Source organism: Artibeus jamaicensis, unplaced genomic scaffold (genome assembly GCF_021234435.1).
Source record: "Artibeus jamaicensis isolate MK-2021 breed Jamaican fruit bat unplaced genomic scaffold, CSHL_Jam_final scaffold_804, whole genome shotgun sequence".
NCBI classification, from domain to species: Eukaryota; Metazoa; Chordata; class Mammalia; order Chiroptera; family Phyllostomidae; genus Artibeus; species Artibeus jamaicensis.
Genome location: NW_026522055.1, coordinates 1004845 through 1030293, shown reverse-complemented (window position 1 = coordinate 1030293; position 25449 = coordinate 1004845). Strand labels below are relative to the sequence as shown.

The following is a 25449-nucleotide window of genomic DNA, read 5'->3' as shown; positions in this document are numbered from 1 at the left end:
CTGGGTTGCGGGCCAGGTCCCAATAAGGGGCGTGTGAGAGACAACTACACATTGATGTTTCTCCCCCCTCCCTTCGAATATTATAAAATATTTAATAAAGTCAATTTTACAGATGACAAGGCTGAGGGTGTGAAACTATTCTTCAACTTGCTAGAGCTGGGATTCAGTCAGGGCAGCTGAATAACGGAGGCAAGCAGACTGCTTCCCCTTCTGACCTCCCCATCCACTTTCAATCCCAGAGCTCTGACTGGGGACAATGCTGATCATGGACACTTTGGTCCCAATTTGACATCCAATCCAGGACCTTGAATGTGCCACTCTCTCTGAGCCTATACTCCCAACGGGCCACTCTCAAGAGAATGCTCTTAATGAAGATGACTCGAAAGTCCAGTCCACCACTGACTCTCCCACTATGGTTCTCCAATGTTACTAGCCATTCTGTACCACCAGGGCTCTACAGTCAATAGTGTGGTGGTGGTCTAGACAATACCCAGGATTCTAGAACAGTGGGGGTTCTCCATCAATTTCTCCCGGGGGTCTAGGATGCTGATGACGTAGCCTTAAATCTCGCGGGGTCTCTACCCACTGACCAGCCCAGCCCAGCTGCCCTCAATGCTGATACTAGGGTCCTAGGACACCAGGAAATCCATCTCTGACGGCCAGCACCCAGGTTCTACAATGGCTTGCTCGCTGCTTTATGGGCTGGGTTCTAGAATAGTGCCGGGGGACTCCAGGCTTTAGGTTCTTGTTCTAGGGCACTGCTCCTTGACCTTGAGTGTGCATTAGAATCCTCCCAGTCTCATGAAAAGTGGGTTCTCATGCAGACCCTAAGTCTACCTCCCGAGCAGTCCTGGGTCACCGTGAGGAGTATAGAATCCAGCCTCACCCATGCACGCCAGCCACTGACCTGCCAAGCCCACTGGTGACCTTGTAGTTTCAGGGCTTAAGGACACAGAGACCCCTCCCAACTCTACATTAGGGAGCCAAGGGAAAGCTGGGCAGCTCCTGACACCCGTCACTGCCTGTATTGGCTTAAAAATGCATCACCCTGGCCAGTGGGGCTCAGTTGGAGCATTGGCCCATAGACCAAGGGGTCACAGGTTCGATCCGGTTCAGGACATGTATGAGGGAACCAATCCACGTTTCTCTTTCACATCAGTTAATCTCTTTCTCTAGAAGCAATAAATAAAAAGCCCTTGCTGGTGTGGCTCCGTGGGTTGAGTGCTGGCCTGAGAATCAAAGGGTCACTGGTTCGATACCCATTCAGGGCACACGCCTAGATTATGGGCCAGATCCTTGGCAGGGGGCGCTCGAGAGGCAACCACACATTGTTGTCTATCTCCCTCTCTCCCTCCCTATCTAAAACATAGATAAAATCTTTTAAAAAACCCCAAAACTTAGATACTGACACTCCAGTCAAATCCCTGACGACTGCCACACTCGTGACAGACCCCAGGGCGGTCCCATCCAGCTAATCGGCTCCCAAGCTCCTGACCCCCAGAAACCGTACAATGATAAATGCTTCTTGTTTGAAGTCACTAAATTTTGGGGCGGGCTCTTTGTTACACAGCGAGACATCATGGATACAATGTCGCCAGCCCAACCACCTCCCAGGGCTCCAGAAAAGCCACCTGTTCCAGACCACCTGCCGGTGCTCCGCCCCCACCGCCCCCCAGATGCCGCGAGACAGAGCCACTCCAGCCTGCCGATAAAGTGTTGGCTGTCGGGTTTTCGTTTGGCTGGTCGTGTGTACACAGTGTATACAAGTTGAGTTGTACAGAAGCCCAAGAAAGAGCAAGAGACAACGGGGGTGGGGTGGGGGGGTGGGAGCAGAGGGGTTAGAGAGAGGTAGGAGGGGAGGAGAGGCCGATAAAAAATAGAACCACATCCAGACGACAATGGGAGGAGGGGCGGTGTGTGTGCTGGGGGTGGAGGGAGACACAGACAAACCGCAGTAGAAAAGGAGTGGGAGGGGCGCAGGGAGGGGACCCTTCTCCCCTCTCCACCTCCCCAGCCCCCCGCCCCAGGTATGTACAATAAATAAGATTAAAAATAATTAACAAGATGCATTTTCCCCTTCCCATCGGACACCGAAGGCCCTGAGGAGGGAATGGCCTTTAGCAAAGATCTTGGCCTGTAAGGGGGGAACTTGGGGGTGAGGGGGTCCCCCAACTCTCTCAAGCCACCCCACCCCCCTCAACCATACATAGACTTTTCCTATACATTATGTACAAGGTGGAGGGGGTGGGGGCTATGGCCGTGGAGCGGGGAGTGGGGCCCGGGGGGGAGAGGGAAACCGTTACTAAATAGACATTTATACATATATATAAATAATTTCTCTGTACACCGGACAGTGGGAGGAATGGGGAGAGCGGAGAGGGCTTGGGAGAGGGGTGAGTCAAACTCTGAACCCTGCCCTGCGGGGGCAGCACGGACACACCCTGACCGGTGACCGCCCCCCACTCCCTGGCAGCGGGGCCTGGGGGGTCGCGCCTGAGCACACGGTTCTGCCCCAGTTCTCGGTTCGTGGTGGAGGTGTGTCCCCCAGGCCTCGGCGGGTCACCCGCAGCGGCTGTGGGCCTGTGCTTGGGCCAGCAGGTCACTGAAGGAGTCGAAGAGCTGCTCCAGCCACGGCTGGTTCCGCATGCACTGCTGGACCACCTCCTCCTGGCCCAGGTCCTCAGCGCCACCCTCGATGGCCAGGGTCTGCAGGGGTTGAAACGCGCAGCTGCGGCGGGCGGCCACCAGGGCCTGGGGTGGGAGGAGGCAGGGGCCCACGGGTTAACGTCCCGGGGAGAGGCAGGCTGGGAGCTGGACTCCCGGGCCTCAGGGAGGAGGGGCTGGGGGAGGCCTGGGTTTGGGATTTGAGGGAGGGAGTACTGGGGTCCCAGACCCCTGGGTGCATAGAACAACCCATGAGGGGATACCCCAGGGCGGAGGGACTCACCTGGTCCCGGCAGCGCAGGAAAGTGTGGTACTTATAGTGGTGGAGTGAGTGGTACAGCGTGTAGTAGCCTGACTTGTCCAGCTCGACCTTGAACTCCTGGGCAGATGGGGCAGAGAAGCCTCAGCATCCCCCCCCCGGCCCTGGGCGGCAGCCCCTCTCTCTGATCCCCCTGCCCCTGCCCGCCCCTTCCTGGCCTCACCTGGGCCCGGACCACGCTCCTCTTGAGTTTGCTGAGTGTCTTCCGGTTGTAGGGTTCCCCAGCCGGCCGCAGCCGCACGGCCCCGTCTTCAGGGGAGCCCTCCCCACTCTGCTCCACTTGCAGCTGGGGGAACGTGTGCAGGGCGTCCTGTGGGGGGGGGGCAGATCAGCGGGACGCCTCCCTGGGCCCACGCACCCCAAACCCAGCACCCAGTTCTCTCAGTTTCCCCAGGCTGTAGATCATGAAAGACAATTGGGAGCCCTGCTCTCTTTCAAGGACCATGGAGCCTCGACCTGCCTGGTGACCTTTTATACGCTCCGTGGCATGTCCCAGAATTCTCAGACACCCAATTTCCTCCCAGAGTCCTCAGAGCTACCTCACTATCTTATACAAAATTCTAAGAATCGGCCTAAAATCCAGGATTCCCAGTGCCAGGCTACTTTCTATCCGGTGACCCTGAGACCTGTCCTAACACGGGTACACTCTGGAGACGCCTTGGGTTCAGGCCCAGACCCCTGGCGGCAATAAAGCGCGTCGGGAAACTTTGGGTTTCTGGGAACACGTGAAAGTAATGTTTATGCAATAACATTCTTTCCAAAAATAAACGTATATACCTTCATTAAAAAAAACTTTATTGTACCCTAGCTGGTGTAGCCCAGTGGACTGAGTGTGGGCTGTGAACCAAAGGGTTGCTGGTTCGATTTCCAGTCAGGGCACATGGCTGGGTTGTGGGCCAGTTCCCAGTCCGGGCTACGTGAGAGGCAACCACACACTGATGTTTCTCTCCCTCTCTTTCTCCCTCCCTTCCCCTCTCTTTAAAAATAAATAAATAAAATCTTTAAAAAAATTTATCACTAAAAAATTCTGATCATCGTTGGAGCCTTTGTAAATTATAAGTTTTTTTTTTTTTGCTGGCGAAGGATCTTACTTTCAATTGGCGGGAAAAAAAAAAAAGCAAGTATCTTGTGAATTATAATAAGATGTGGTATGCGTGTATTCCACAATGGCTTTTTTCCTTTTTTCAAATAATGAATTTCTGAACCCTAGCAAGACACCCTCCCCACTCTTCTCGGTCAGAGGAAGGGTCGCTCCCAGAATTCTCAGAGTCATCCTAACGTCCCCCGAGGGGTTCTAGAACTGGATGAGCACTTCCGTTTTCTGAGGCCAACTAATATCCCGCCAAGAACTTCCAGAGCCAGCCTCACACCCATCCGAGAACTCACAGAACTAGACTTGGCATCCCTCCCTAGAATTTGTAGGGTGGGCTAACATTCCATCCCAGGAACCTGAGTCGCCCCACCACTCTACCCCCCAATTCTCGGCAGGACATGGACATCCTCATCAGAATTCTCACGGCCAGATTCACCCTCTATCCCAGAGTCCCCTGCGCCGCCCTGACACTCCACCCCAGAGCCCTAGGCAGTTCCAGAGAGAAAGTACGTAGATGACTTAGTACTTAAGCCTGAGACTCTAAGAAGTTGTATTATGTCCGTGGAGAAGCCATCTGAATCCAAACAAGTCCTCGCTGCGGGTCCCGTCTGTCTTTTGTCCCCAGACTTTTACTGCATAGCCACACTCTGCTGGGCCTTCCCAGAAGCCCACCCCAGCCAGACCTTCGTAACCCCTCCACACCATCCTGGCTCCCCTCCCCCTGGGCCTGTAAGGCTACAGCAAACCCCCTCTGACAGCCCTGCTCTCGACGTTTCCCCTGGCCAAGCCCGCCCCTTCCAGTGATTGCCCCCTGCACATGTCCCGGGGACCACCGCAGTGGCCAGCGTGTCCACACGTCCTCCAGGCCTGATCTCTGGACCCCCAACAGCTCCTGCCCAAGCCCCCGAGCACCTGCAGGGCCGGGCTCAGCGACAGCCGCTTCAGGACTTTCTTCTTGTGCTCATTCAGGAGGCCGTCGATCTTCCGCATGGGCGGGAGGTACAGCTCATCTGAAAGACGAGGAAAGGGTGTGAGAAGAGCCACAGTCACACCATGTTGTGGGGAAGGCAGAGGAGGGGGTGGGGGCCTGGGTGCGCCGCTCCCGCCCTGCAGGCCACAGCTCACCATGCGTGTCCTCCAGGGCCTGGATCATGTCCGGGTCCAGGGCGGTGCTCACCAGCATCTCTACGTAGCTCCGGTACATCTCTCGCATCGCCCGGGTCTTCAGCAGCCGCCCGGGCACCGCCCGCTCTGGGGGAAAAAGCATGGAATGTGAGCTCATGATTCGGACTCGCTCCTGAAGATACCTGTGTGGTATTTTTTTCTCTCTCTCACAACATCGATTCACTGTCTCACTTATTCACGCACTCACTGTTTGATTCTTACATGTGCCTTGCCCAGGGACTGAACCCATGACCCTGGCGTTACTGGGATGATGCTCAAACAGACTGAGCTACCGGGCTAGGGTGTAGCAGGTGGCGTTCTAAGCAGCAGAGACCAGGGGAGAGATCCCTGCTCTCGGGGAGGCCCAAGCCCACAGGGGACGACTGTCAGCAACCAGGGCCACGTGTTCTCATGGACGCATCACGGGCACTGTGACCCCAGCGTGTCCGAGAAAAGGTCACCCAAGAGCTGACGCCAGTAATAGGAAACAGCATTCCAAACCGGTAAACTTCATTCCACGAAGCTTCTATAACATCTGAAGCAGCGGCGTAATCGGTTTCTAAACCGGTGGATCAGGTCTGAGAGATCAGATCACAGAGGGCAAGATGGGAGGAGGAGATAGGAGCACACTGGACGTTATCATTTGGAGCCAGAACAGGCAGGGCCACCGGCGGGATGAGGACAGGCCAGAGGCTTCTTCTGAGGGGCACTAGGAAGTCATGGGAGAGCAGGGAGCAGGGTGGGGGTGAAAATAAGTGTAGAAAAGACCCCTCTGAGGCCACGGAGGGGACGGATTGGAAGGGTGAGACCAGAGGACAGGGCAATGACCCTGGTCAGAAAAGAAGAGGCTGGAGCCAGGCGGGAGGCGCAGGCTATAGCCACTGATCCGGGGTGAGGGCAGGAGGGCCAGAGTTGTGGGGAAGAGCAGAGGGGGATGGGCCGCCCAGGCAGGTGCATTAGGGCTGAGGAGAGCTCAGGTATGGAGGTGAGAGAGGAAAAACACAATTGCCCCAAGGGCCAGGTCTAGTGGCTGGGAGGCTGGGGGACTGGGTTTTAGGACTAGGAGCCCAGTGTGAGCAGGAGGGAGAAGCTTTGGGGAGGCCTGGAGGGTGTTCTGCAGGGAAGGATACAAGCCTGTGCCTCATCAAACATTTGTGGAGCCTGCCAGGTGATGGGTAGAGCCCGAGAAGCAACAAGGACGGGCATTCATGAGAAACCCTTAGAGTGGGGGGCGGGGGGAGGGGTAGAAGCACAAGCAGCAGGGCCATGGAAGCCCCCAAAATACCCCTTAGGAGGAAGCACGAGCCTGACGTATTCGTATCGAGGGTCCCTGGTGACAGCTGTTTCAAGGATCTGGAGTGACCCCCGGGCAGTGAGGGGCAGACCCTGTGAGGCCTCACCAAACCCACCCATCACTCCTGGACTGCTCCGGGCAAAAGCCTGCCCCGGTCCCAGGCTCCCTGTCCTTCCGAGATCTGTTCTTGCTCCTTCTCTGCCCTCACTTTCCACCCTCTCCTCCTACTCGCTCCAGCCACTGGCCTCCTTCCTGATCCCGACACACCCAGCCTGGAATGTTCTCTCCCCCAAAGTCACATGACCCAGCGGCCTCCGGCTCTCCGCTCCAATGTCATTTCCAGAACCCTTCCGCGCCTCTCTCGCCCTTTCCCAAAAGTATCACCCAGGCTGCCGCCTGGATCCTCTTTCCCAGATTGACTTCTGGTCACTGCCTTTAATCCTCCCCTGCCTCACAGCGATGATTTTTCATACTGTGTGGTATTCTATTCCACAACGCATTTATCTGAGTCACCCCCGGCCAGACTATGAGCAGCCAGGAGGACACGTATTTTTGTCTATTCTGCTCACAGCTGGAATGGCAGTTGCGGCACACAGTAGGTGCTCAATAAACACCTGTAGCAAGGCGCTGAGGAAGCTGGAGGGGAGTGCACTAAAGAAAGAGGAGAGAGCCTCTCCTCTTTGCAGCCTCTTTCTAGAGCTTTCCACTGGGAATACAAAGAAGGGAGCATCAGCCTCTAGGACACAGGAGGGTAGCTGGTCCTGAGCAAGGAAGCCAGTTGGTTCTGAGGCCTCCTCGCTGGGCTGGGCAAGAGCTTCAGGGTCTCCAGATGCGGGTCAGGCTCATCCTCCCCAGAGAGGGGCCCCGGTCGAATGAGGTGAGGAGAGAGAGAGACCCAGACCCAGAGAAGGACACCGACTGAGCCTTGGAAGGGGGACTGTTCCCTTAAGGGTACAGAGTTCACTTCCTCCCCATTTCCCAGGCTCCAAAAACTTGGGCTGGCCAGGTCCGTTCACCACAACACCAGCCAACTACTCCCAACAACGCAAACGTCTGTCAGCGGGTGCATGGACAAACAGAACGTGGCAGATCCGTACCATGGGGGATTATTCCGCCATAAGAAGGAATAAAACACCAACAATGGGTGAACGTCAGAAATAGCATGTTAAATGAAAGCCAGCCACAAAAGGCTATGTATGGTACGATTCCACTTACATGCAGTTTCCAGAAGAGGCACATCTACAGCGAAGGTATGTTACCGGTTGCTTAGGGCTGGAGGGAGGGACGGGGCATAATGGCCAGAGCGCGCAGGGTCTCTTTCTGGGGTGATGTCAACGCTCTATAATTGGCTGCCAAGATGAGTAACTCTACGACGCTAAGAGCCAATGAATCCTATGTTTTAAATCTGCATAAATTTCCCCATCTGTATATGAGGATCAGAGCACTATGAAAACTACCCAAATCACTCCACAAAGAATTTAGAAGACCGCCTACTGTGTCGGTAAGTGCTACATGGTGGGTAGCCATTGCCACTATTTTTAACGTACTCACTACTGAGACTTTCCTGTCGACGCTCCCTGGACGCTCCGGGACAGCCCTGACCTGTGGCTTCTTCTGAAGGCTCCAGAGTCCCCTCCCTAAGCCTCCCCACCAGCCTCGTGGCTGCCCAGGGCCTCACCATCCTCGCTGGGCGCTCCAGGGGACGACTCGGAGTCAGAGGAGCTGCCCGGTGGGCCCCCGCTCGCCGCAGCGTTGCCCGCCACCTCCTTCAGCCACTTCTTCCTCTTCTTGGGGGGCGGCTCAGCCTTCACCTTGGTGGGCCGGGCCTTGGGCAGCCGGGAGGTGGCGGGCTGCCCGGCGGCGAGGCTCCGCTCTGGCCGCGTCTGCCGCCCGCCGGCGCCCCGCTCCCCACGCAGGGGCCGCTCCCCGCGTGTCACCCGCTCCTTCTCCTTCTCTTTCTCCTTCTCCACAGGCCGAGGTGGGGACGGCTTCTCAGGGGCAGGGGGCTCAGGCACGGCTGCCTCGGGCATCTGCTCTGGGGGCTTCTCAGATGGTGCCTTGTCAGGGGTCTCGGGCTTGGGAGGCGGTGCGGAGGCCTTGGGCGTAGGTGCAGAGGTGCCCCCAGCAGAGGGGGGGCCCTTGGCCTGCCCTGAGCGCCTGGAAGGAAACATAGAAGGACTGAGGTCAGCAGAAACCTAAGAAACCCCAACTCTGCTTTTTGGGATCCCCCTGCCTGGCCCACAGCTGTGAGCGTAGAAGACCCATCTCCCCCCCCCCCCACCCCCGCCAGGAAGGAAACAGATGACCCGCTGTTTCCCCTCTCTGGGTCTCTGTACCCCACCCCCCACCCCCGACTCTGTTTCTTCTCTTGCACGTTCCATCCCCTTGCCCGTCCGCCCTGCCCATCGTCACCTGTCCCCCAGGCCCCACACGGTACCTGACGGGTGCTGGGGGCCGGTGCCAGGGTTTCCGAGCACAGACCCTCACGTAATCCTTCTTGTTGACGTTTTCCAGAAACTTCACATAGAGGCGCTGGTACCGGTTTTTCGCGTCCCCAAAATAGCCCAAATACTGTGGAGGGAAAGAGGCACAACGGAGATTCCTTCACCCACCCCACTGGGCAGCCTGATGCCCAACATTCCCAGGAGGCCCTGGGCCGCCACGGCAGCCAGACACCTCCTCCCGTCCCCCTGTCCCCTCCCGCCGGGGCGCCAAGTCCTCCCTGCCCTCCGCAGGCTTACATTACTGGTGGCGCAGAACTGCCGCTGCCCGTCCTTGATCTCCGGGGTGAATTTCTGCAGCAGGGCCTTCTGGACGCGCCAGATGGGTGGGGGCTCGCGGCCGGTCTGCAACGCCAGCTGAGGGGGGGAGGGCACAGGAAGGCTGGATGGGTCAGCCCCCATTCCTACACCGTGCTCCCAATTCCTGCTCCTCTGACCTCCCTCAATACCCCCTTCCTTAGAGAAGAGGCATCGTGGTCAAAAAAGCAATCAACAAACACCCACCATGGCTGGTGTGGCTCAGTGAATTGAGTGCCAGCCTGTGAACCAAAGGGTCATGGGTTCGATTCCTAGTCAGGGCACATGCCTGGGGTGCAGGCCGGGTCTGAGGTAGGGGATGCACAAGAGGCAACCACGTACTGATGTTGCTCTCCCTCCCTTCCCCTTCCTAAAAAGTAAATAGCTCTGGCTGGTGTAGCTCAGTGGATTGAGAGCAGGCCTGCAAACCAAACAACTGCGGTTCATTTCCCAGTCAGGGCACGTGCCTGGGTTGCAGGCCAGTTCCCAGCGGGGGACGCATGAGAAGCAACCATACATTGATATTTCTTTCCTTCTCTCCTTCCCTTCCCCTCTCAAGATAAATAAATAAAATCTCTAAAAAAAAAAGGAAGCCTAATAAATAAATAAATAAAATCTTAAAGAGAAAAAAAAATCAACAGACAAAGATATCTTTTGGCCTTGTGACATTCTCAGCCCCGAAGACCTGGCTGCAGTGTGGCCCTGTCCCCGTACTCCCTACCCAGCCCTGCATTCTTGGGCCACAAGGCTTCCGTCACAATGGCCCTGCAGTGTGTGACGGGCCAAGCCCCCCACGTGGCTCCGTGTAATGACAAAACCCGAGCACCCAGCCACCACTTTTCAGACGCCATGACGGGCCCTGGCGTACAGAAGTGCGTGAGATCGACAAACAAAGCCTTTCATGGGGTATTCCTTAACGAGGGGGCAAGACAGACATGCCAATGAGCAGGGGAAGGGCTCAGGCCAAACACAGGCAGGTACCAGGGCACCTGAGACCGTCTCCCATCGTCATCCCCAGACACCCTCAGACCCTCGCCCACCGAAACCGACAGGTGCGTGTCCGACCCAGCATCGGATCCCGGGGAGTGGGGCCGGGCAGCAGGGGACACCGGCGTACACACTCACAAAACAACAGTACGTGTAATAAACGTGTTAATGGGGGGTGCCTCTGAAGCCTAGAAGAAAGACCCTGAACTCAATCTGAGTCTGAGAATGCTGCCTGGAAGAGGTGGCACCTAAATGAGTCCATGGAAGGACATGTGTCCTTCCCTGAGGGGCCTGGGTGATGACCAGGGACTGCCAGGGAGGTGTGTGACATTTGTGGCTCTAGAAAAGAGCCGCAACAGGTACAGGTAAGTTAAGAGTAAGCACAAAGCAGGAAACATGCGCTGAATACTGTGATAACCCAGAGATGAACAGGGGCCCGTCCCTGCATTGGAAGACTCCACAGTCAAGTGATACAATAGGATTCAGGCAGCAACTCCAATTGATTGATCATGGCTGCCCTGAGCCCCAGCACGAACCAGTGCTGGGATCCATTAATAATGTCTGCCGCTAGCAGCACCTGCAGCGCTTCAAACCGCGTGCCAGGTATTGGCTATCTACTCTGGGTTTGAGGTCAACTGCTTTCACATCCACAATTTTTCATGTCCCTCAGATGAGTCAGGGGAACACAAAGAAAGGTTTACCATAACCTGTTGAAAATGAGGTCAGGAAGGCTCTTGCCGGAGTCTCATACAGGAGTGAGGCAGGATGGGACAGGTATGTAGGCGCCCCAACCTGAAGTGCTTTCCTCCAAGACATCAGGGTTCTCAGTCCTCCCTCCTGGCTCCTCAGGGAGCCAGGCCAGAGGCCCAAAGACTGAAAAGTCCATCTACCTCATGCCCTGCTCCAAACCCTTTCAGGGCCTCCAATGCAGACCCCGTAGGCCGGCACACAGAAGCCTCAGCTGCCTCTCCCTTCACCCGTCCCTCAAAGCTCGGCAGACAAGCCCCAGACTTTCTGAACTCCAGGTTTTTTTTGCACATGCAGGGTCCCACACCAGAGTTCCCTGTTCCCTCTCAATGTGACCACGATGTGCCCTGTTTGAGTTCTCAGAAGCCTTTGAAAAATCCATCAGTGCAACCCACTCCCTCCTGTCTCTTCCCACCACCTATCTGCCTTCTCTGGCAGCCAGCTGATTCTTTAGCTGGACTCCAGTCCTTGGGCGCACCACATCCCAGTTGAACTTGGCGTCTTCCCCCAGACCACTTCTCCTCCCAGGATCCCCGCCGCACCACCCAGTCCTTGGACCCCGTCGCCTGTCAATCATCTTTGCCAGCTCCTCCACCAGTGTCAGTGAGTCCCAAAGCCAGGTCCCTCCAGCCTCCTCCTGTCAACCAGATCACCAACCACACCCACTTCCACTTACTGGGGAAGTTGCCCCACCCACAGCCCCCAAATGCTGACCTGGACCAATCAGATTCTTTTCTGGGAATTTGAACTGTGACACGTCAGGACAAGGGCGGTAAGCAGCAGGAAGTGAGTTAGCTACAAGCTATGAGCCTGGTGTGAAAGAGAAAACTGTGGGGCCTATTAACAGGAGAGTTGCTGTCACAGAGCTGATGCCGCAGACTGTCATCAGAACTGGACACCTCCCCAGCCACCTCCCTGCAGACCAGAGGCCCTGGCAGAGCCTGGGCAACCCAGAGCAGATTCTCCCACCAATCCCAGCCCCCGTGCTCACTGTCCGGCCACTAAACTTCTTGCTTCCTTGTGCTACACAAGCACTTTATGCTTTCCATCACCACAGGGCCTTTGCACAGACTGTTCTCTTCGGCTAAACTGCCCTGCCCACACTTTTCTCTGTCCAACAAACGCTTGCATGCTCAGAGTTTACATCTTGCCAATTCTTCAACACCCTCGAGAACTGAGAGTTCATATGACCGTGGCCACGTTACAGAGAAAGCAGAGAGGAAGCTAACCCCGCACTCTCCCACTCAAGACCCTCCCCACATGTGGCTCTCGAGCACTTGAAATACAACTGATCAGAATGTTCTATGGGTGTAAAATGCACATTGGGCTTCAGAGACTTGGTATAATAAAAAAAAAACCCCATCAAACTTTTCTATATTAATTACATGCTGAAATGCTATTTTAGGTATTCCGGGTTAAAGAAAATACATTCCTGTGGCTAATCTCATCCATCTTTGAACTTTTAAAAATGTGGATCCAAGAATGCTTCCAAGATGTATGTGACTCATGATATTTCTATTGGACTTACTGTTCTAGGAAAGAACTATGGCCCGTGGCCCATTTTTATAGGTCTAAAAGCTGAGAATGGTTTCTACGTTTTTTAAAGAATTGTAACCCTGGCTGGTGTGGCTCAACTGGTTAGAGCATCATTTCCTAGAACGCAAGGTCATGGGTTTGATCCCTGGTCGGGCACATATGAGAAGGCAACCAATTGTTTCTCTATCATGTGGATGTTTCTCTCTCTCCTTCTCCTTCCCTCCCTCAATCTCTCTTCCCCTTCTCTCTCTAAAAGCAATGGAAAAAATGTACTCGGGTGAAGGTTGCAAAAATACTGTACAAAAGAAAAAGTAAAGAACACGAGACAGCCCTGGCTGGTGTGGCTCAGTGGACTGAGTGCCAGCCTGTGAATCAGAAGGTTGCTGGTTTGATTCTCAGTCAGGACACATGCCTGGGTGGCAGGCCAGGTCCCCAGTTGTGGGTGTGTGAAAGGCAACTAATGGATGTTTCTCTCCCTCCCTTCTGCTCTCTAAAAATAAGTAATATCTTAAAAAAAATTAAAAATAAAGAAAGAATATGTGACAGAAAGCCATAAGTGGTCTGCAAAGCCAAAAATATTTGCTATCTGGTCACCAGAAAAACTTGGGCCACATTTTGCACCAGAGGTAAGTAATCTTGGCCAAGATCACCAAGGTAAGTAACGGAATTAAAGCTTATAGGACACCTCAGTGTGCCAGCCATGGTCAGAGCACAGGACAAGCCATGACATCCAAGTCCTCACACTGCATGGTCAGCCCCCATTGTACAGATGAGGAAACTGAGGCACAGGCAGGTTCAACACTAGTCTACCTCAGAAGTGGCAGAGACTGTGCCCGCTTTAGCCGCACACAACTGGAAGTGGCAGAGACTCCCGCCAGGCAGACTGAGGCCAAAGCTGGCCCCTCCACAGCCCCTCCGCCAGCATACCCTCACTTCAGGCACACGCACGTGTCCCCAACATGGGATGGTGGCTCAGTCCTGGGACTGTGGCCCCCCCCACCCCATAACTCACACTCGTGTTGTATTTTAAGCATCTGAGTCTTTGCCCGGGCCCCTCCCCTATGCCACCGGGGAGGTGGTATCAGATGGCCCTGGCTTCAGTGCTTGCTCGGCACTCGCCAGCGGAATGATTCCCTCTCTCTGATCGTGAACTTCATCTGAAAAGTGGGCGGGACCGTCCCTGCCCCAGAGCCCGCGCTAGATGCCTGGCTGCTGTCACCGTCAGTGCTTGACAGAATTACACAGAAAATGGCTGAATCTGGTGACGACAGCATGAGTTTCCAGGTCCCAACCACGACACCCTGGGAAGGCTACTTGACTGTCCTGAAGTAGCCTTTAGGACGGGTCCCAAAACCTGAGGCTCAATCTCCTTCCATGTACAATGGGGACAGTAATCCCTGTATGGGAAGGCGATTACAAACATAAAACTTGAGGGCAGTTTTGCACAACGATGCAAACAGATTGTATTTTGCTGCGTATAACGCGCATTTTGTCCAAATTTTTAAGGGAAAAACAAGGATTAGATACGAGTACAATAATCCCATGTTTAACATGCACAAAACAATGTGTGTGCATTATACACGGGAGCTCATTATACACAGCACAATATGGTACTTAATGCTACCGCACAGTACACTGAGAAATGGCGAAAAAGATCGACTTCGTGGCGCACACAGGTAGGTCTACACCATTCGGGGACAGGGATGGGGGAGATCAAACTAAATTGCAACCGGAGGAGTCCCAAAGCCTGTGCCCTTCTCACCATTGGTGATTGTTCACCATCTTCCCCGCCCATCCCAGGCTGACTGGCCAATAATGAATCAGCCTCAGAGGGGCGAGGGTCCAATGACGTAAGGCGCAACCGGCAGGTGGGAAGGAGTGTGACGACTGCAGGAGGCGCAGGAGGGCTGGCCGCCGAGGGAGACACACCCAAGTCGCCCTACGTGGTGTCGCCGTACGTGGTGCGGTGTCGCAGTACGTGGTGTCGGTGGGAAGCACTACCAGGGTCTCTGACGTCACCTACCCTTGACAAGCACTTACATGAATCCTTTGATCTAAGTCTACCTGTCCAAGAAACCAAGCGCAGCAGAGGCCAGCCAACGTCCTGGAACGCGGCGCGCAGCTAACGTTTTTGGCTCTGCAGCCCAGCAAGGGTGAACTGAAACCGCCAGACTCCGCCACTGCCCCCCGACACTGTCGGGGCCCTACGTGATACGTAAAGGATGGGCGTGATATGCAAAGGGTAGGCGTGGCTACGTGCTGATAAAACTTTATGAGAAACAGGACATAGGCTGCATCTGGCCCTTGCAGACTAAAGTCGGCTGGTGTGGAGGAACTGGAAGTAGCGAATGCGCTGGTCGGCATGAAATGTCTCGAGCCGCCTGACACATAACTATCCTCGACTCATTGGCTGTTACATCCAAAGTGGGTGGGGCGTGTATTCACAGCTGTGCCATTGCAACGCCTGAGGCCTTCACCCTTACTGTGCAAGTCACAAAGCGGTCTCTTGGCTCTCTCTTTCAAAGCACTATGAAATTAGGGGATCCGGAAGACCAGACCCTCACCTGCCATGGTCCTTATCGTAACCCCAGCAGTCAGGATAACGGCAACAAACAGTTAATAATCGTCTTATCTTAGTTATAGGTAACATACACCAAGTACCATCTCCGCAGAGGCCCCGCGCTCCCAGCTGGCCACTGTCCGCCTGGATAGACCGCGAACGCGGAAGGGCCCCACGGGGCTGTCTCGGCCACTGCTACACCTGCGGCCCTCAGCCGGTGTCCACCAGGTGCTCAATGAACACGCCAGTGGCCAAATCCATTGGGCTGAGTCATACGCCCGCTGGGGACTCACCTTGAGGGAAGGTATATCCTCAGCGCGGATGACAAACTCGTCCCGCTCGCGGAAGATGCCTTCACCGCCGCTCTCACCGGCTTCCTCGTCTGTCTCCCCACACACGGCCGCCGTCTCCTGCTTCTTGGCCAAGTGCAGGGGCCGGGCGTCGGGCGGCTCGGGGTCTTCGGGGGAAGGGGCAGCGGGCTCCTCTGGTGGGGCAGCAGCTGGCGGGGGCGGAGGGGCGGGTGGCGAAGGCAGGGCTGGTGGAGGCGGCGGAGGTGGCGAGCTGGGCGCAGGGGCTGGGGCCACCAAAGGGGGTGGCGAGGGCAGAGCTGGTGGTGGGGGTGGCGGCTGGGGCGATGGGGCAGGTGGCGGAGAGGGTGGGGGTTTCTCCTCCAACAGCGGGGGCTCTGGGGGACGAGAAGGTCCATCAGGGCTGGATCCCCTGCACCCTCCCCACTGGAGCTTCAATCTGCTGCCCGTCAACATCCCGGGCTTGTCCCTCAAGTCTCCACTTTTCTGTCCGGGAAAGGTGCTCCCAGCCCTTTTCTAGGTTCCTCTGGGGGGGGCGCCAAGCCATCCCGCCCTGCACCCCCAACACCCCTCCTGATGAAAAGGAGTTCGTCAGCTACTACCTATCTGTGCCTTCCACCCCGCATCTCCACTTAGTCTGTTGCTCTTGCCCCTCCTTCACAGATCCTGCCTGACCTGCTCACCTGTCCCATCCTGTCCCCTCCCTGACCTTCTATACCCACCTGTCCCCAGACACCCACAGGAAGCCCAGGTGCCTCTAACTTCTCTCCAGCGTCCTGTTCTTTTTACCCACACTGTTCGTCGCTATCTTTCCCAGCCTCCAAAGACCCACTGTCTCTTAGAGTAGTCCTAGGTCCCCATACCATAGCTCAGTATCTACCCCCTCAACTCAACACCCGTCATCTCTCCCCTGCCCCAAGCCTAAGTCCCTGACATACCTCCAAGTTCCCGAACGCCAATCCCAGAACCTCTTCCTCTTATCTCTGAATCCCCCTGTCCTTTCCTTGGAGAACACCTCCGCCCCTTAGGGGCACTCAGGCCCCCACAGCCCTCGGCCATGCCAGAGCCCCTCCCTGAGGCCCCTTCTCAGCTCAGGCGCTATGCTGAACTCCTGGAACCTGCCCCTCACCCTACTGGCCAGCCTAATCCCAAACATCTATTGGCTCTAATCCCAGTCCCTCCCTGTTCTTGCCAATTCTGCAATCCTTCCCTCCAGGCCTCTACCTCCTCAGAAGCCCCGCCCCTCCGCCCCTCTCCATCCCCGGGAATAACCACTGCTTCTTTATGCCGATTCCCCCTAGGCTCTGGTAACATCCCTGTGAGCCCTCAAGCCCCCTCATTAACTGCCCAGAATGCCCTCTCCCAAACCCCCAATACCTCTGCTCCTCTCATCAAAGGCCCTTAAATTCTGCCCGAAGCCTTTCTCAGAACAGAACCCTACCACCCGGACCCAACCACGCTCTCAGGCTTTCCCTACTTCCGCCCACAAGACCTGACTAGTCAGCATCCCTCTCTCTTATGAAACGACCCTCCCCAAGTCCCCCTCTGCCTTCTGTCCTTCATCTCGCACCACTAACCCCAGAACCTTTCCCAGGCCCTGCAATCCCCGGCCAGTTTTAAAAGCTTCCCGAGTACCCCACTGCCAGGCTGTCCCCAGAACTTATAACCTGCCCCACACCCTGAGCTCTCTTGCACCCACCTGGGGACCCCCGCTAGTCCACTTGGCACGTGTGCGCTAAGAAAAGCACATGGGCTTAGCGAAAAAATACCCTTCTCAAAACATGTTTGCTCATCAGAAGGTTGCCAATCTACATCAACTAACAGCGTCCCTGGAACAGTTTGTAATCTGCACAACCGTCTCCACTGTCCCAAACCACAGGAACCCCCTGTGCCGCCCCCGGACCATCTTCCTAGAGCTCACCAGGTGTGCCACCGCTGCTGGCACTGGGGAGCCCTGGGAGGGGGGGCGGCCCCGGGACCGCAGCCTCTGGAGCCAAGGGAGGCCCCTCCGGGGGGGTGGTGTCCTTGGGCCCGGCGAGGGGAGGGTCATCGAGGGCAGAGATGGCCGAGGAAATGCTCTCCTGCAGGTCCCGGTTCTTGGCGACAGAGTCTTCCTCATCCGAGGAGAAGGAGGGCAGTGTCTCGAGGTTCCGTTTCAGCTCTTCGTCCAGCCGCTTGCAAGGCGAAGGGCAGCCCAGCCCCAGCCCCTCGCTCTCAGCGGCCTCGAGAGCACCCCCCAACCCAAAAGCGCCAGCGGGTGGGGGGTGTGGCACAGTGGGGGCCGTGGGGGGCTGGGGCTGCAGGCCTCGGGGGGGCACAGAGGCCTGCACGCTCTTGGGGGGGCTGAGCGGAGGTGTCATGCCCGCCTGGTAGAGTGGTGGGTGGCGCTTGCCTGACTTGAGGAAGTCCAGGAAGGAGGCCATGAAGCCAGACTTCATCTCTGGCTGCTTCTCCTCTACCTCCTTGATCTTGGCCTCAATCTTCTCCCGAGTCAGGCTTGAGTCCAGGTTATTGTGGTCAGTGCCTGCTATGACGTCTCCTGATGAGGCTCCCAGACCCTCACCAGCCTTGGGCACAGGCAGCTTGATCTGGACACAGGAGCAGTGGGGAGTCAGGGCCCAAGTCCCCTCCATCCTCAGGCCCGAGTCCCTGAAGTTTAAACCCCCAGGTTCTCAGCCAATAGAACGCTGGAATTCAGCCACACACACCCTTTCACTGATCCCTGAATGCTAGGGTTCAATTCCCTCCCACTTGCCCACTTGACCTCTCCCTGCCCAGTCCAGCCCAGGGCTCCAGACCTTCCAAATACCAAAACCCAAGAATCTAGGATCCCCGACTGATAAGAACCAAAACTCCGCCTCCCTGCTGAATCCAAGTCTCCATACTCAGAGCTCCCCAATGAAGGAACCCTGACACAGGCCCTCAGATCCATTTCCTCGTGGGTTTTAGGAATATGAATCACATCCTAAGACCTCAAATGTGCTTTCCCAAACTTCCCTTTCTCTAAGTCAGGTAGTGGGGACCCACTCACCCTCACCTTAAGTGGCTTCAGGGGCTCCAGCCGGGTGCCCCCTGCTTCCTCAGCCTTCCTGCCCCGGCCACGACCCCGACCCCGGGGTTTCTTGGCCCCATCGGTGGGTGTGGAAGTCGAGGCTGGCCCAGTGGTGGTGGTGACCTCCAGTGGGCGGATCCGTGGCCTGCCCCGGGGTCGAGGTGGGCCATCGCGCTTGGCCTTGGTGGGCTTGCGGCCACGGCGACGGGGGCCATCAGGGCCAGGGTTGGGTGGACAAAAGTCGATGTCACCCAGCGGGGAGAGGGCCGGGCGGGATCGGCAGCTGGACACCAGGTCAGGCAGACGCCGGGGGTTGAGACGGATGTCCGCAGGCACATCGGCCTTGTCCTCGTCCGCCTCGAACTCGTACTCCTGGGCATACAGCTTCTTGGGCGTCTGGAAGGGAGGGTCGCGGCGCCGGAGCAGGTGGAATGAGGACGTCTTGAGCAGCTTCTTTGGCTTGGTAGAGCAGAAGATGGGCGAGGTCAGGCCTCCCTTGGGCTCTGAGGCAGGTGGTGGTGGAGGCGGAGGGGGCGGCGGGGCTGCCTGGTGCGGCCCACTCTGGATCAAGCCCAGAGGCTCCGCGTTGACCGTGGAGGGCAGCTCAGGTGGCTTGTTGGGGTCCAGGCCCAGGCCCGGTGTCTCGGGCCCTGCTCCAGACGCTCGACTGGGACAGTAGGGCCCGTAAGGATCATAGGCAGGGGGTCCGGGCGGGGGCCCAGCGCCCGCCTTGGGATCACCTTCGTCCTCAGGTGGCCCGGCCTTGCCATAGTCGTCTGCTGCCCCTCCGCCGAACATCTCCTCCATGGTGGGGAAGAAGCTGCGCTCCTCGTCTTGGAGCAAGGAGTCGGGGAAGCAGATGGAGGTGAGTGGCACAAAGCGGGGGGCCTTGGTGCCCTGTGGACTGGGGCTGCGGTAGGCCCCCGAGGGGTCCTTGCCCTCGGTGTTGGGTGGGCCCACGCCAGTGTCACCAGGCCCCGGAGGCAGCGGTTCCAGAGCCCCAAGCAATTCCTGCATGGCACCCGGCGGCTCCAGGCCCTCTTCTGGTCGCAGGCGAGGACTGGGCGCACCGGGCTCTAGCCCATGGCTGCGGAGATGAGCCTCGAGCTGGAGAGGCATAGGCGGTGGAGGTGGGGGCGGCGGCGGAGCCTGGGGCGCCCCATCACGGGTGGCTGGCTCAAGGAGATGGACGCCGACTTTGGGGTTGCTGGAAGAGGGGCTGGGGGTGTGGCTGAGGACTGAGGGAAGCAGCTGCGGAGGTGGAGGAGGCAGCACCAGTGGGAGGTCAGGACCCCCGGCCTCCAGGAGGAGGCCGTGGGGTGTGGGCTGGGCAGGCTGGGCCGACGGAGGTGGGGGTGGCGGGCTCTTTTGGAGAAAGGCCCCCAGCTCCTTGGCAGCTGCCCCGTAATGGACGACGGAGGTGGCCAGCCCCTCGGGGGTCTCGCCACCCCGTTCTGGCCCTTTCTTCTTCTCCTTCAGCCTCCCCAGGCCTAGCTCCAGGGCCGCCGTGGCACCCTCGTCAAGGCTGGCGCTGGTGCGGATGACACTCTGCAGGTGGTACCTCTGGGGATCTTCCTTGGCCAGCTCATAGGGTGTGCCCGGGGGACCCCCGGCCCCGCCACTCCCTCCAAGTCCTTTGGAGGCATCTGCTGCCCCATCTTCGCCCACCAAGCCATCGGCCCCTGAGGTCCTTGGGGGGCTGGGCGCCTGTAGGAGGTGCTGGATGAGGAACTCCTCGTCCTCCGTGCGCTCAGCAGGAGGCCCCCCGGGGCCTGCTAGCAGCTCTGAGCCATCTCCCTTGCCTTTGTAGCCACCTGCTCCAGCTGCATAGCTGCTGGCTCCCGGGGGCGCCAGGAACGGGGCTGAGGCCAGGACAGAACTCAGGTATTTGCCAGGGGCTCCTGGAGAGCTGACTCCCGCCGGGCGACCGGGGGCAGGCGGTGACTGCAGCGGGCGGATGATATGAGAAGGGCTGGCCTCTCCGCCGCCACCCAAGGAGCTGGGACCCCAGCCCCCTCCGTGGCCCGAGAGTGCTGGTGAATGGCCAGTACTATAGCTGAGTGATGGACTGGCCGTGGGCAGCCCCTGGGAGTGGGCAGCTGGCCCTGGGTACGGCTCGCCCTGCACCCCATACAGCTGCCCCTGTAGCTGGTCAGGCGAATAGCTCTGACACGTGGCTAGACCAGGAGGCGGGGGGCCGCTGGGGGGCTGCGGAGGCCCTCCTGAGTAGCTAGGGCCTTTGCTCAAGTCCTGTGCTTGACCCCCTCCGAAACCTTGCCCGTAGGCTTGGGGTCCTAGAAGCCCCTGGGGCTGACCAGGAGAATAGGCCTGGCCTCCCGCCCCGCCAGCCCCAGAGGCCTTCCCAGTGGCATAGGCCGCAGCCGCCCCCCCCAGGCTCTGGCATTTGGGTGTGGCAGTTGAACGAGGTGGCGGGGGTCTGTTGGCGCCCCCAGCAGCTGCCCCATAACCACCTTTGCCTGTCTTGTAACCGGGTGACTGAATAATGGGGCGGTAACCTCCGCCACCACCCCCGGCCCCACCTCCTCCGGTTGCCTCGGGGCCCGCAGCCCGGCCTGATGCCCCGGCCGTGGCTCCACTGGGCCCAGCCTTGCTAGGCTCACCAGCACCTGGGGAGGGCTCCCCACCACCCAGGGGGCTGCAGGCCAGGTTGGCCCGATGGCCCATGGAGGGATAGCTGCCGCCACAGCTCAGGTAGTGCTGGAGGGCGTGGGCTGGTGGTGGGGGTGGTGGGGGCTGGGAACTGGCTGGCCGCTGGTAGTGCTTGATGACAGTGTCCTGGCGGGGCAGCGCCCGCTCGGGTGGCGGTGGGCCTGGCGCAGCACCCGAAAAGTTGTAGAGCTGTGGGGAGGACTGCTCAGCGGCGGCGGCGGCAGCGGAAGAAGAAGCCAGCAGGTTGAACTGAGTTGGGAGGTGCCGGGGAGGTGGAGGTGGGTCTGGGGGACCAGGACGGTAAGGGGGAGTCTGGGCCGGGCCAAGCCCAGCGGGCCCCAGGACACCACCCCCCGCCAGGCGCTCAAAGCCTAGCGAGGAGGGCACCGTGGGTGCCTGCGAGGGCTTCAGGTGCAGCACATCATGAGGGGACAGGAGCCCATTAGCTGGGGGGCTGAATGGGGGGTCCTGGAGGCTGAGGGATGAGGGCACTGGGAAGGGGCGGCTGCCGAAGGAAGCCGGGTGCTGGTAGGCCGACAGGGCAGAGGAGGATGGAAAGGTGCTGGAACCCGGCAGGGCGCCTGAGATGAAGAGCTCCGTGGGGCCTGGCGTATGCATGGCTGGGAATGATGGAGGAGACCGTAGGTCAGGGTGGACCGCGAGCCAGCCCCACCCTGGCCCTCGCGAGTTGGCAGTGGACTTACCTGTTTGCCAGGAGGGACTGCGGAACTGGGAGAGGAGAGAGGAGGCAGAGGGGCCTGGCTGGGGGCCCCGGGACTCCAGGGCCGAGATGAGGTTCATGACGGAGGCGTCGGGCCCTGCTGAGCCCGCGTGGTGAAGGCCAGTGTCGAAGAGTCCAGAGAGGCCTGGCCAGAAACAGGGGGTAGCGTCAGCTAAGTAGGGGCTAGGGTCTGGTTGAAAGGGAAGAAGCCAAGAGCAAGCTAGGTCAGAGAAAAGGACTGGAGGGAAGTAAAGGGGAGTCTTCTATGAAGACAGTAGGCAGGATGGGGTGCAATGAAATGGGGTACAATGAAATCTTAAGGGCAGGGGGCCCAGGAAAAGAAAAGTAGACAAAGGGATAGAAAAATCCAGAAGTGAAAGAAACAAGGAGATAAGGGTAGGGTGTGAGGCAAAAGTGAGCAATTCCAACAAGGGTAAGGGATGAGATGACTGGGACCACAGGAAAGAACTAGAGGACAAGTAGAAATAGGCTGAATCAAAATGAGAAGATCGAGGAAAAAAAGGGGCGGGGGGGGGGGATAAAAAAAGGAACCAACCAGGAGAGACAAGGATCAAACTGGACTACACATTCTCATGGCTAGTTCACCAAGCAAGACAGGCCATTGGATCAAAAGGGAGCCAATCAGAAGCCTTACAGGCAGAGAGGTACTGGGGCAGAATAAGGGAGTAGGCAAACCTAAGGAAAAAGGGGGAGGTCCAAAGAATCAGCCAATCAGGAAGAATTGGAATCAGAAAAAAAAGAATTCGGATAATCAGGCCCTGGCCAGACAGCTCAGTTGGTTGGAGTGCACCTCCCCCGCCCCATATGCCAAGGTTAAGGTTCGATCCCCAATCAGGGCACATACAAGAATCAACCAAAGAATGCATAAGTAAATAGAACAACAAATTGATGTTTCTCACTCTCCCCCTTACTCTCTAAAATCAACAAATTAAAAAATAAATTCAGAGAACCAAGGAGCCAAAAAAAAGGGCAAACCCAGAGGGAAGTGAATGGGTGCGCTGGAGAAGGGGAAAAGCCTGGAAGAGAAGGTGGGATTTGGGGGCTCTGGGGATGAGGCCAATTGGAACGAAAAAGGCGGGGCCACAGGCAAAGGCGGACGAATCCGGTGTAAAATTAAGCAGCCTCTTATCAACCAATGAGAGGAAGGAGAGCAAGGGGCGGCCCAGGAGGCAAGGCAAGGCCAATTAGGAGGGGTGGAACTTACACCAGCCAATCAGCTACCTCAGGGGGAGGGGCAGCCCAGGCTGGGCGGGATGGGGGCCGTACCTGCAGGGTGATGGTTGGTGGCATAGCTTTGCAGTGGGTGGGGGGCTGCGTAGGCCTGGCGGTGTAAGATGTCCGTCTCGGGGTGCGAGGTCCTGGAGCTGCCATAGACCAAGCTGGGGGGAAGGGGGAGATGTTAGGGTATCCTCCATAGCTGCCCTTGGAGAAGGAAACCCAGCAAATCCCCTGGGGAGTTGGGGGAAATCTTCCAGCTGAATGGGGATTATCCTAAGGAAACTTAGGCCCTAAAGGAAAGAAAACAAGGCAATGGGGGGGGGGGGGGGGGGGGCAGCCAAAGAACCATAGAAATGAACCCTCGAGCCCCAGCAGCAGTAAAGGGCCCTGACTTCCAGGAAATAGAGCCCATGTAGACTCACGTTTACAAACACAGAAACACGCACAGGTATGAGACAAACACACGCTCTCACAGAGAGTGAAGAGTCAGAGGAAGTAGCTCAATTTGAAAACGTGGACCTCGGGCCACACACAGATTCCAAACCAGCCGATGACACAGACCCTGGGGCCCAACCCAAAGCTGTGCCTAGACGCCCCCTCTTCTTCAGACACGTGGGAACACGCAGGCCCTGAACCTCCTGGAGTGGTGCAAAGCCAGTCGGGAGCAGGGGTAGATTGTTCCCCAAAGAGCAGGGATGTGGGATGAGGAAAGGACAGTGAAGTACCAGACAGAACTGCAAACATGAACACAGGAAGCCCCTGGGGTTGAGGTGCAAATGCATGGGACCATGCAAAGCCAAGTATGTGTGCCAAAGTATCCAACTCACCTGTGGGGAAGGAAAGATACAGAGCGAAGGTCCCACATGGAACTAACACACGTGTGGTCATGCCCAGCCATGCTGGAAAACCCAGGTGTGTTGGGGGAGGGAGTTGGTTTGCAGCAGGGGAGGGGTGAGGGCACAACACAGAGTGCCAGCTACACACGGACAGGATCCACACTCGCACAACCACACGCCCGAATAACTCCCGTGCAATAATGGCCCCAATCCACAGCCCAGACTCAAAGAGGTCAAACACTCCACTCTTCGCCATCAACTAGAATTCTCTGCCTTTGGGGATGAGGAGTTAAAGGGGGTGTGTCTCAGATACCAGGATAACCCCCCCTGCTCCCCCCTTGCCCCGCTACACACACAGAACCCCAGTTTAGGAAGGGGGCGGGGCCCCGTACCCACTCTGCGCGCGGAATTTCGGGGGGGCCCGAGTGGCGCGGCCTCGCGCAGCTCCGGAACAATGGGACTTGGGAGGGGGGGCCCGCCCCCCAGGTCTGCATTCTAATGCTCCTTTCCTTCCCACCTTTGCAAGAATAGAGCCTGGGACCCGGGGGGGAGGGGTCAGCAAACCGGGAATCCAAGGATGGGGGAAATCCAGGCCTTCCTTCACCAGTCCCTCCCACCTTCCCAAGGCCTTTTCGTTCGAAATTGTTTTGCATCCCCCTTTTCCCGCTGCATCTCTCCCTTTGCATGCCGGAGCTAGCTTTGGCGGAGTTTGCAATTTGTAAACTGGGGCGGCGGCGTTGTTGTAAACCGAGGAAGGCCGCTCCCTCGCAAGCCGGAGGGGAGTTTGCGATGCACGCGTCGCCGGGCGGGCCCGGCCGGACTGGGCCGGCTTGGCCCCCACCCCTTAGACCCTTCCTCCAGGCCACCCTCGGCTCCTTACCTAGCTTTCGCTGACCTCTCGTAACTCCATCCCGCCCCGGCGCCGAGCGGGTCCCCGAAGCCGGCGCTGGGGTAGTTCCTGTCCATGAATTGGCCGCGGTGGAAATTGGGGGGAGGGGGAGGGGGAGGGAAGGAGGGGGCGCGCGCGCGCTCTCCTCCGCCGCCGCTCCCTCCGCTGCTGGTTTTTTTTCCCCCTTCTCTCTCTCTTTTTTCTTTGCTACCGCCGAAGGCCCGGGAAGGCCCCGGGCGGGGGAGGGAGGGAACAGGGGCGGAGGGGCAGGCAAGGGAGGGGGTGCAGTCGCCGAGCCAAGGAGGGGGGAAGGGGGGTTCCCCCTTGAGGGAGAGGAGGGGAGGAGGGACCCCGCTGTCTCCGCCTTTGCCCCGGCGCTTGCAAGTGAGAAGAGGGGAGCGCGCGCTCAGGAGGGGGCGTCCCGGGCGGCCCCGGGGTGGGTGCGGGCGCTGGGTGCTCGCTCTCTCGCCGCCACCGCCGCCACCTCCTCCTCCGCTGCGCTCACGGTGCAGCCATCTTTGCACAAGGCGGCTGGGGGAGGGGGGAGGGGAGGGGAGGGGGGCGGGCGGCGG

The 25449-nt window shown here is 58.0% G+C and overlaps 1 protein-coding gene across 2 annotated transcripts; it reads right to left on the bottom strand.

The window, feature by feature from the left end:
* Positions 1 to 2051: 2051 nt before the first annotated feature.
* On the bottom strand, positions 2052 to 25405 carry PRR12 (proline rich 12). Of its 2 annotated transcripts, none has more exons than XM_037140895.2 (14): positions 24869 to 25405; positions 23201 to 23313; positions 21897 to 22058; positions 18508 to 21812; positions 17392 to 18058; positions 15456 to 15847; positions 9276 to 9392; positions 8972 to 9105; positions 8213 to 8691; positions 5202 to 5327; positions 4989 to 5086; positions 3147 to 3293; positions 2948 to 3043; positions 2052 to 2751 (listed from the first exon to the last, which is right to left on the bottom strand). In XM_037140895.2, the coding sequence occupies exons 1-14, from the start codon at positions 24952 to 24954 to the stop codon at positions 2560 to 2562; spliced, it is 6114 nt and encodes a 2037-aa protein (XP_036996790.2). In that variant the 5' UTR covers positions 24955 to 25405; the 3' UTR covers positions 2052 to 2559. The 2 variants fall into 2 exon arrangements, with proteins under 2 accessions (XP_036996790.2, XP_036996791.2); XM_037140896.2 differs by having other exon boundaries at positions 2052 to 2706.
* Between the last annotated feature and the right edge of the window lie 44 nt (positions 25406 to 25449).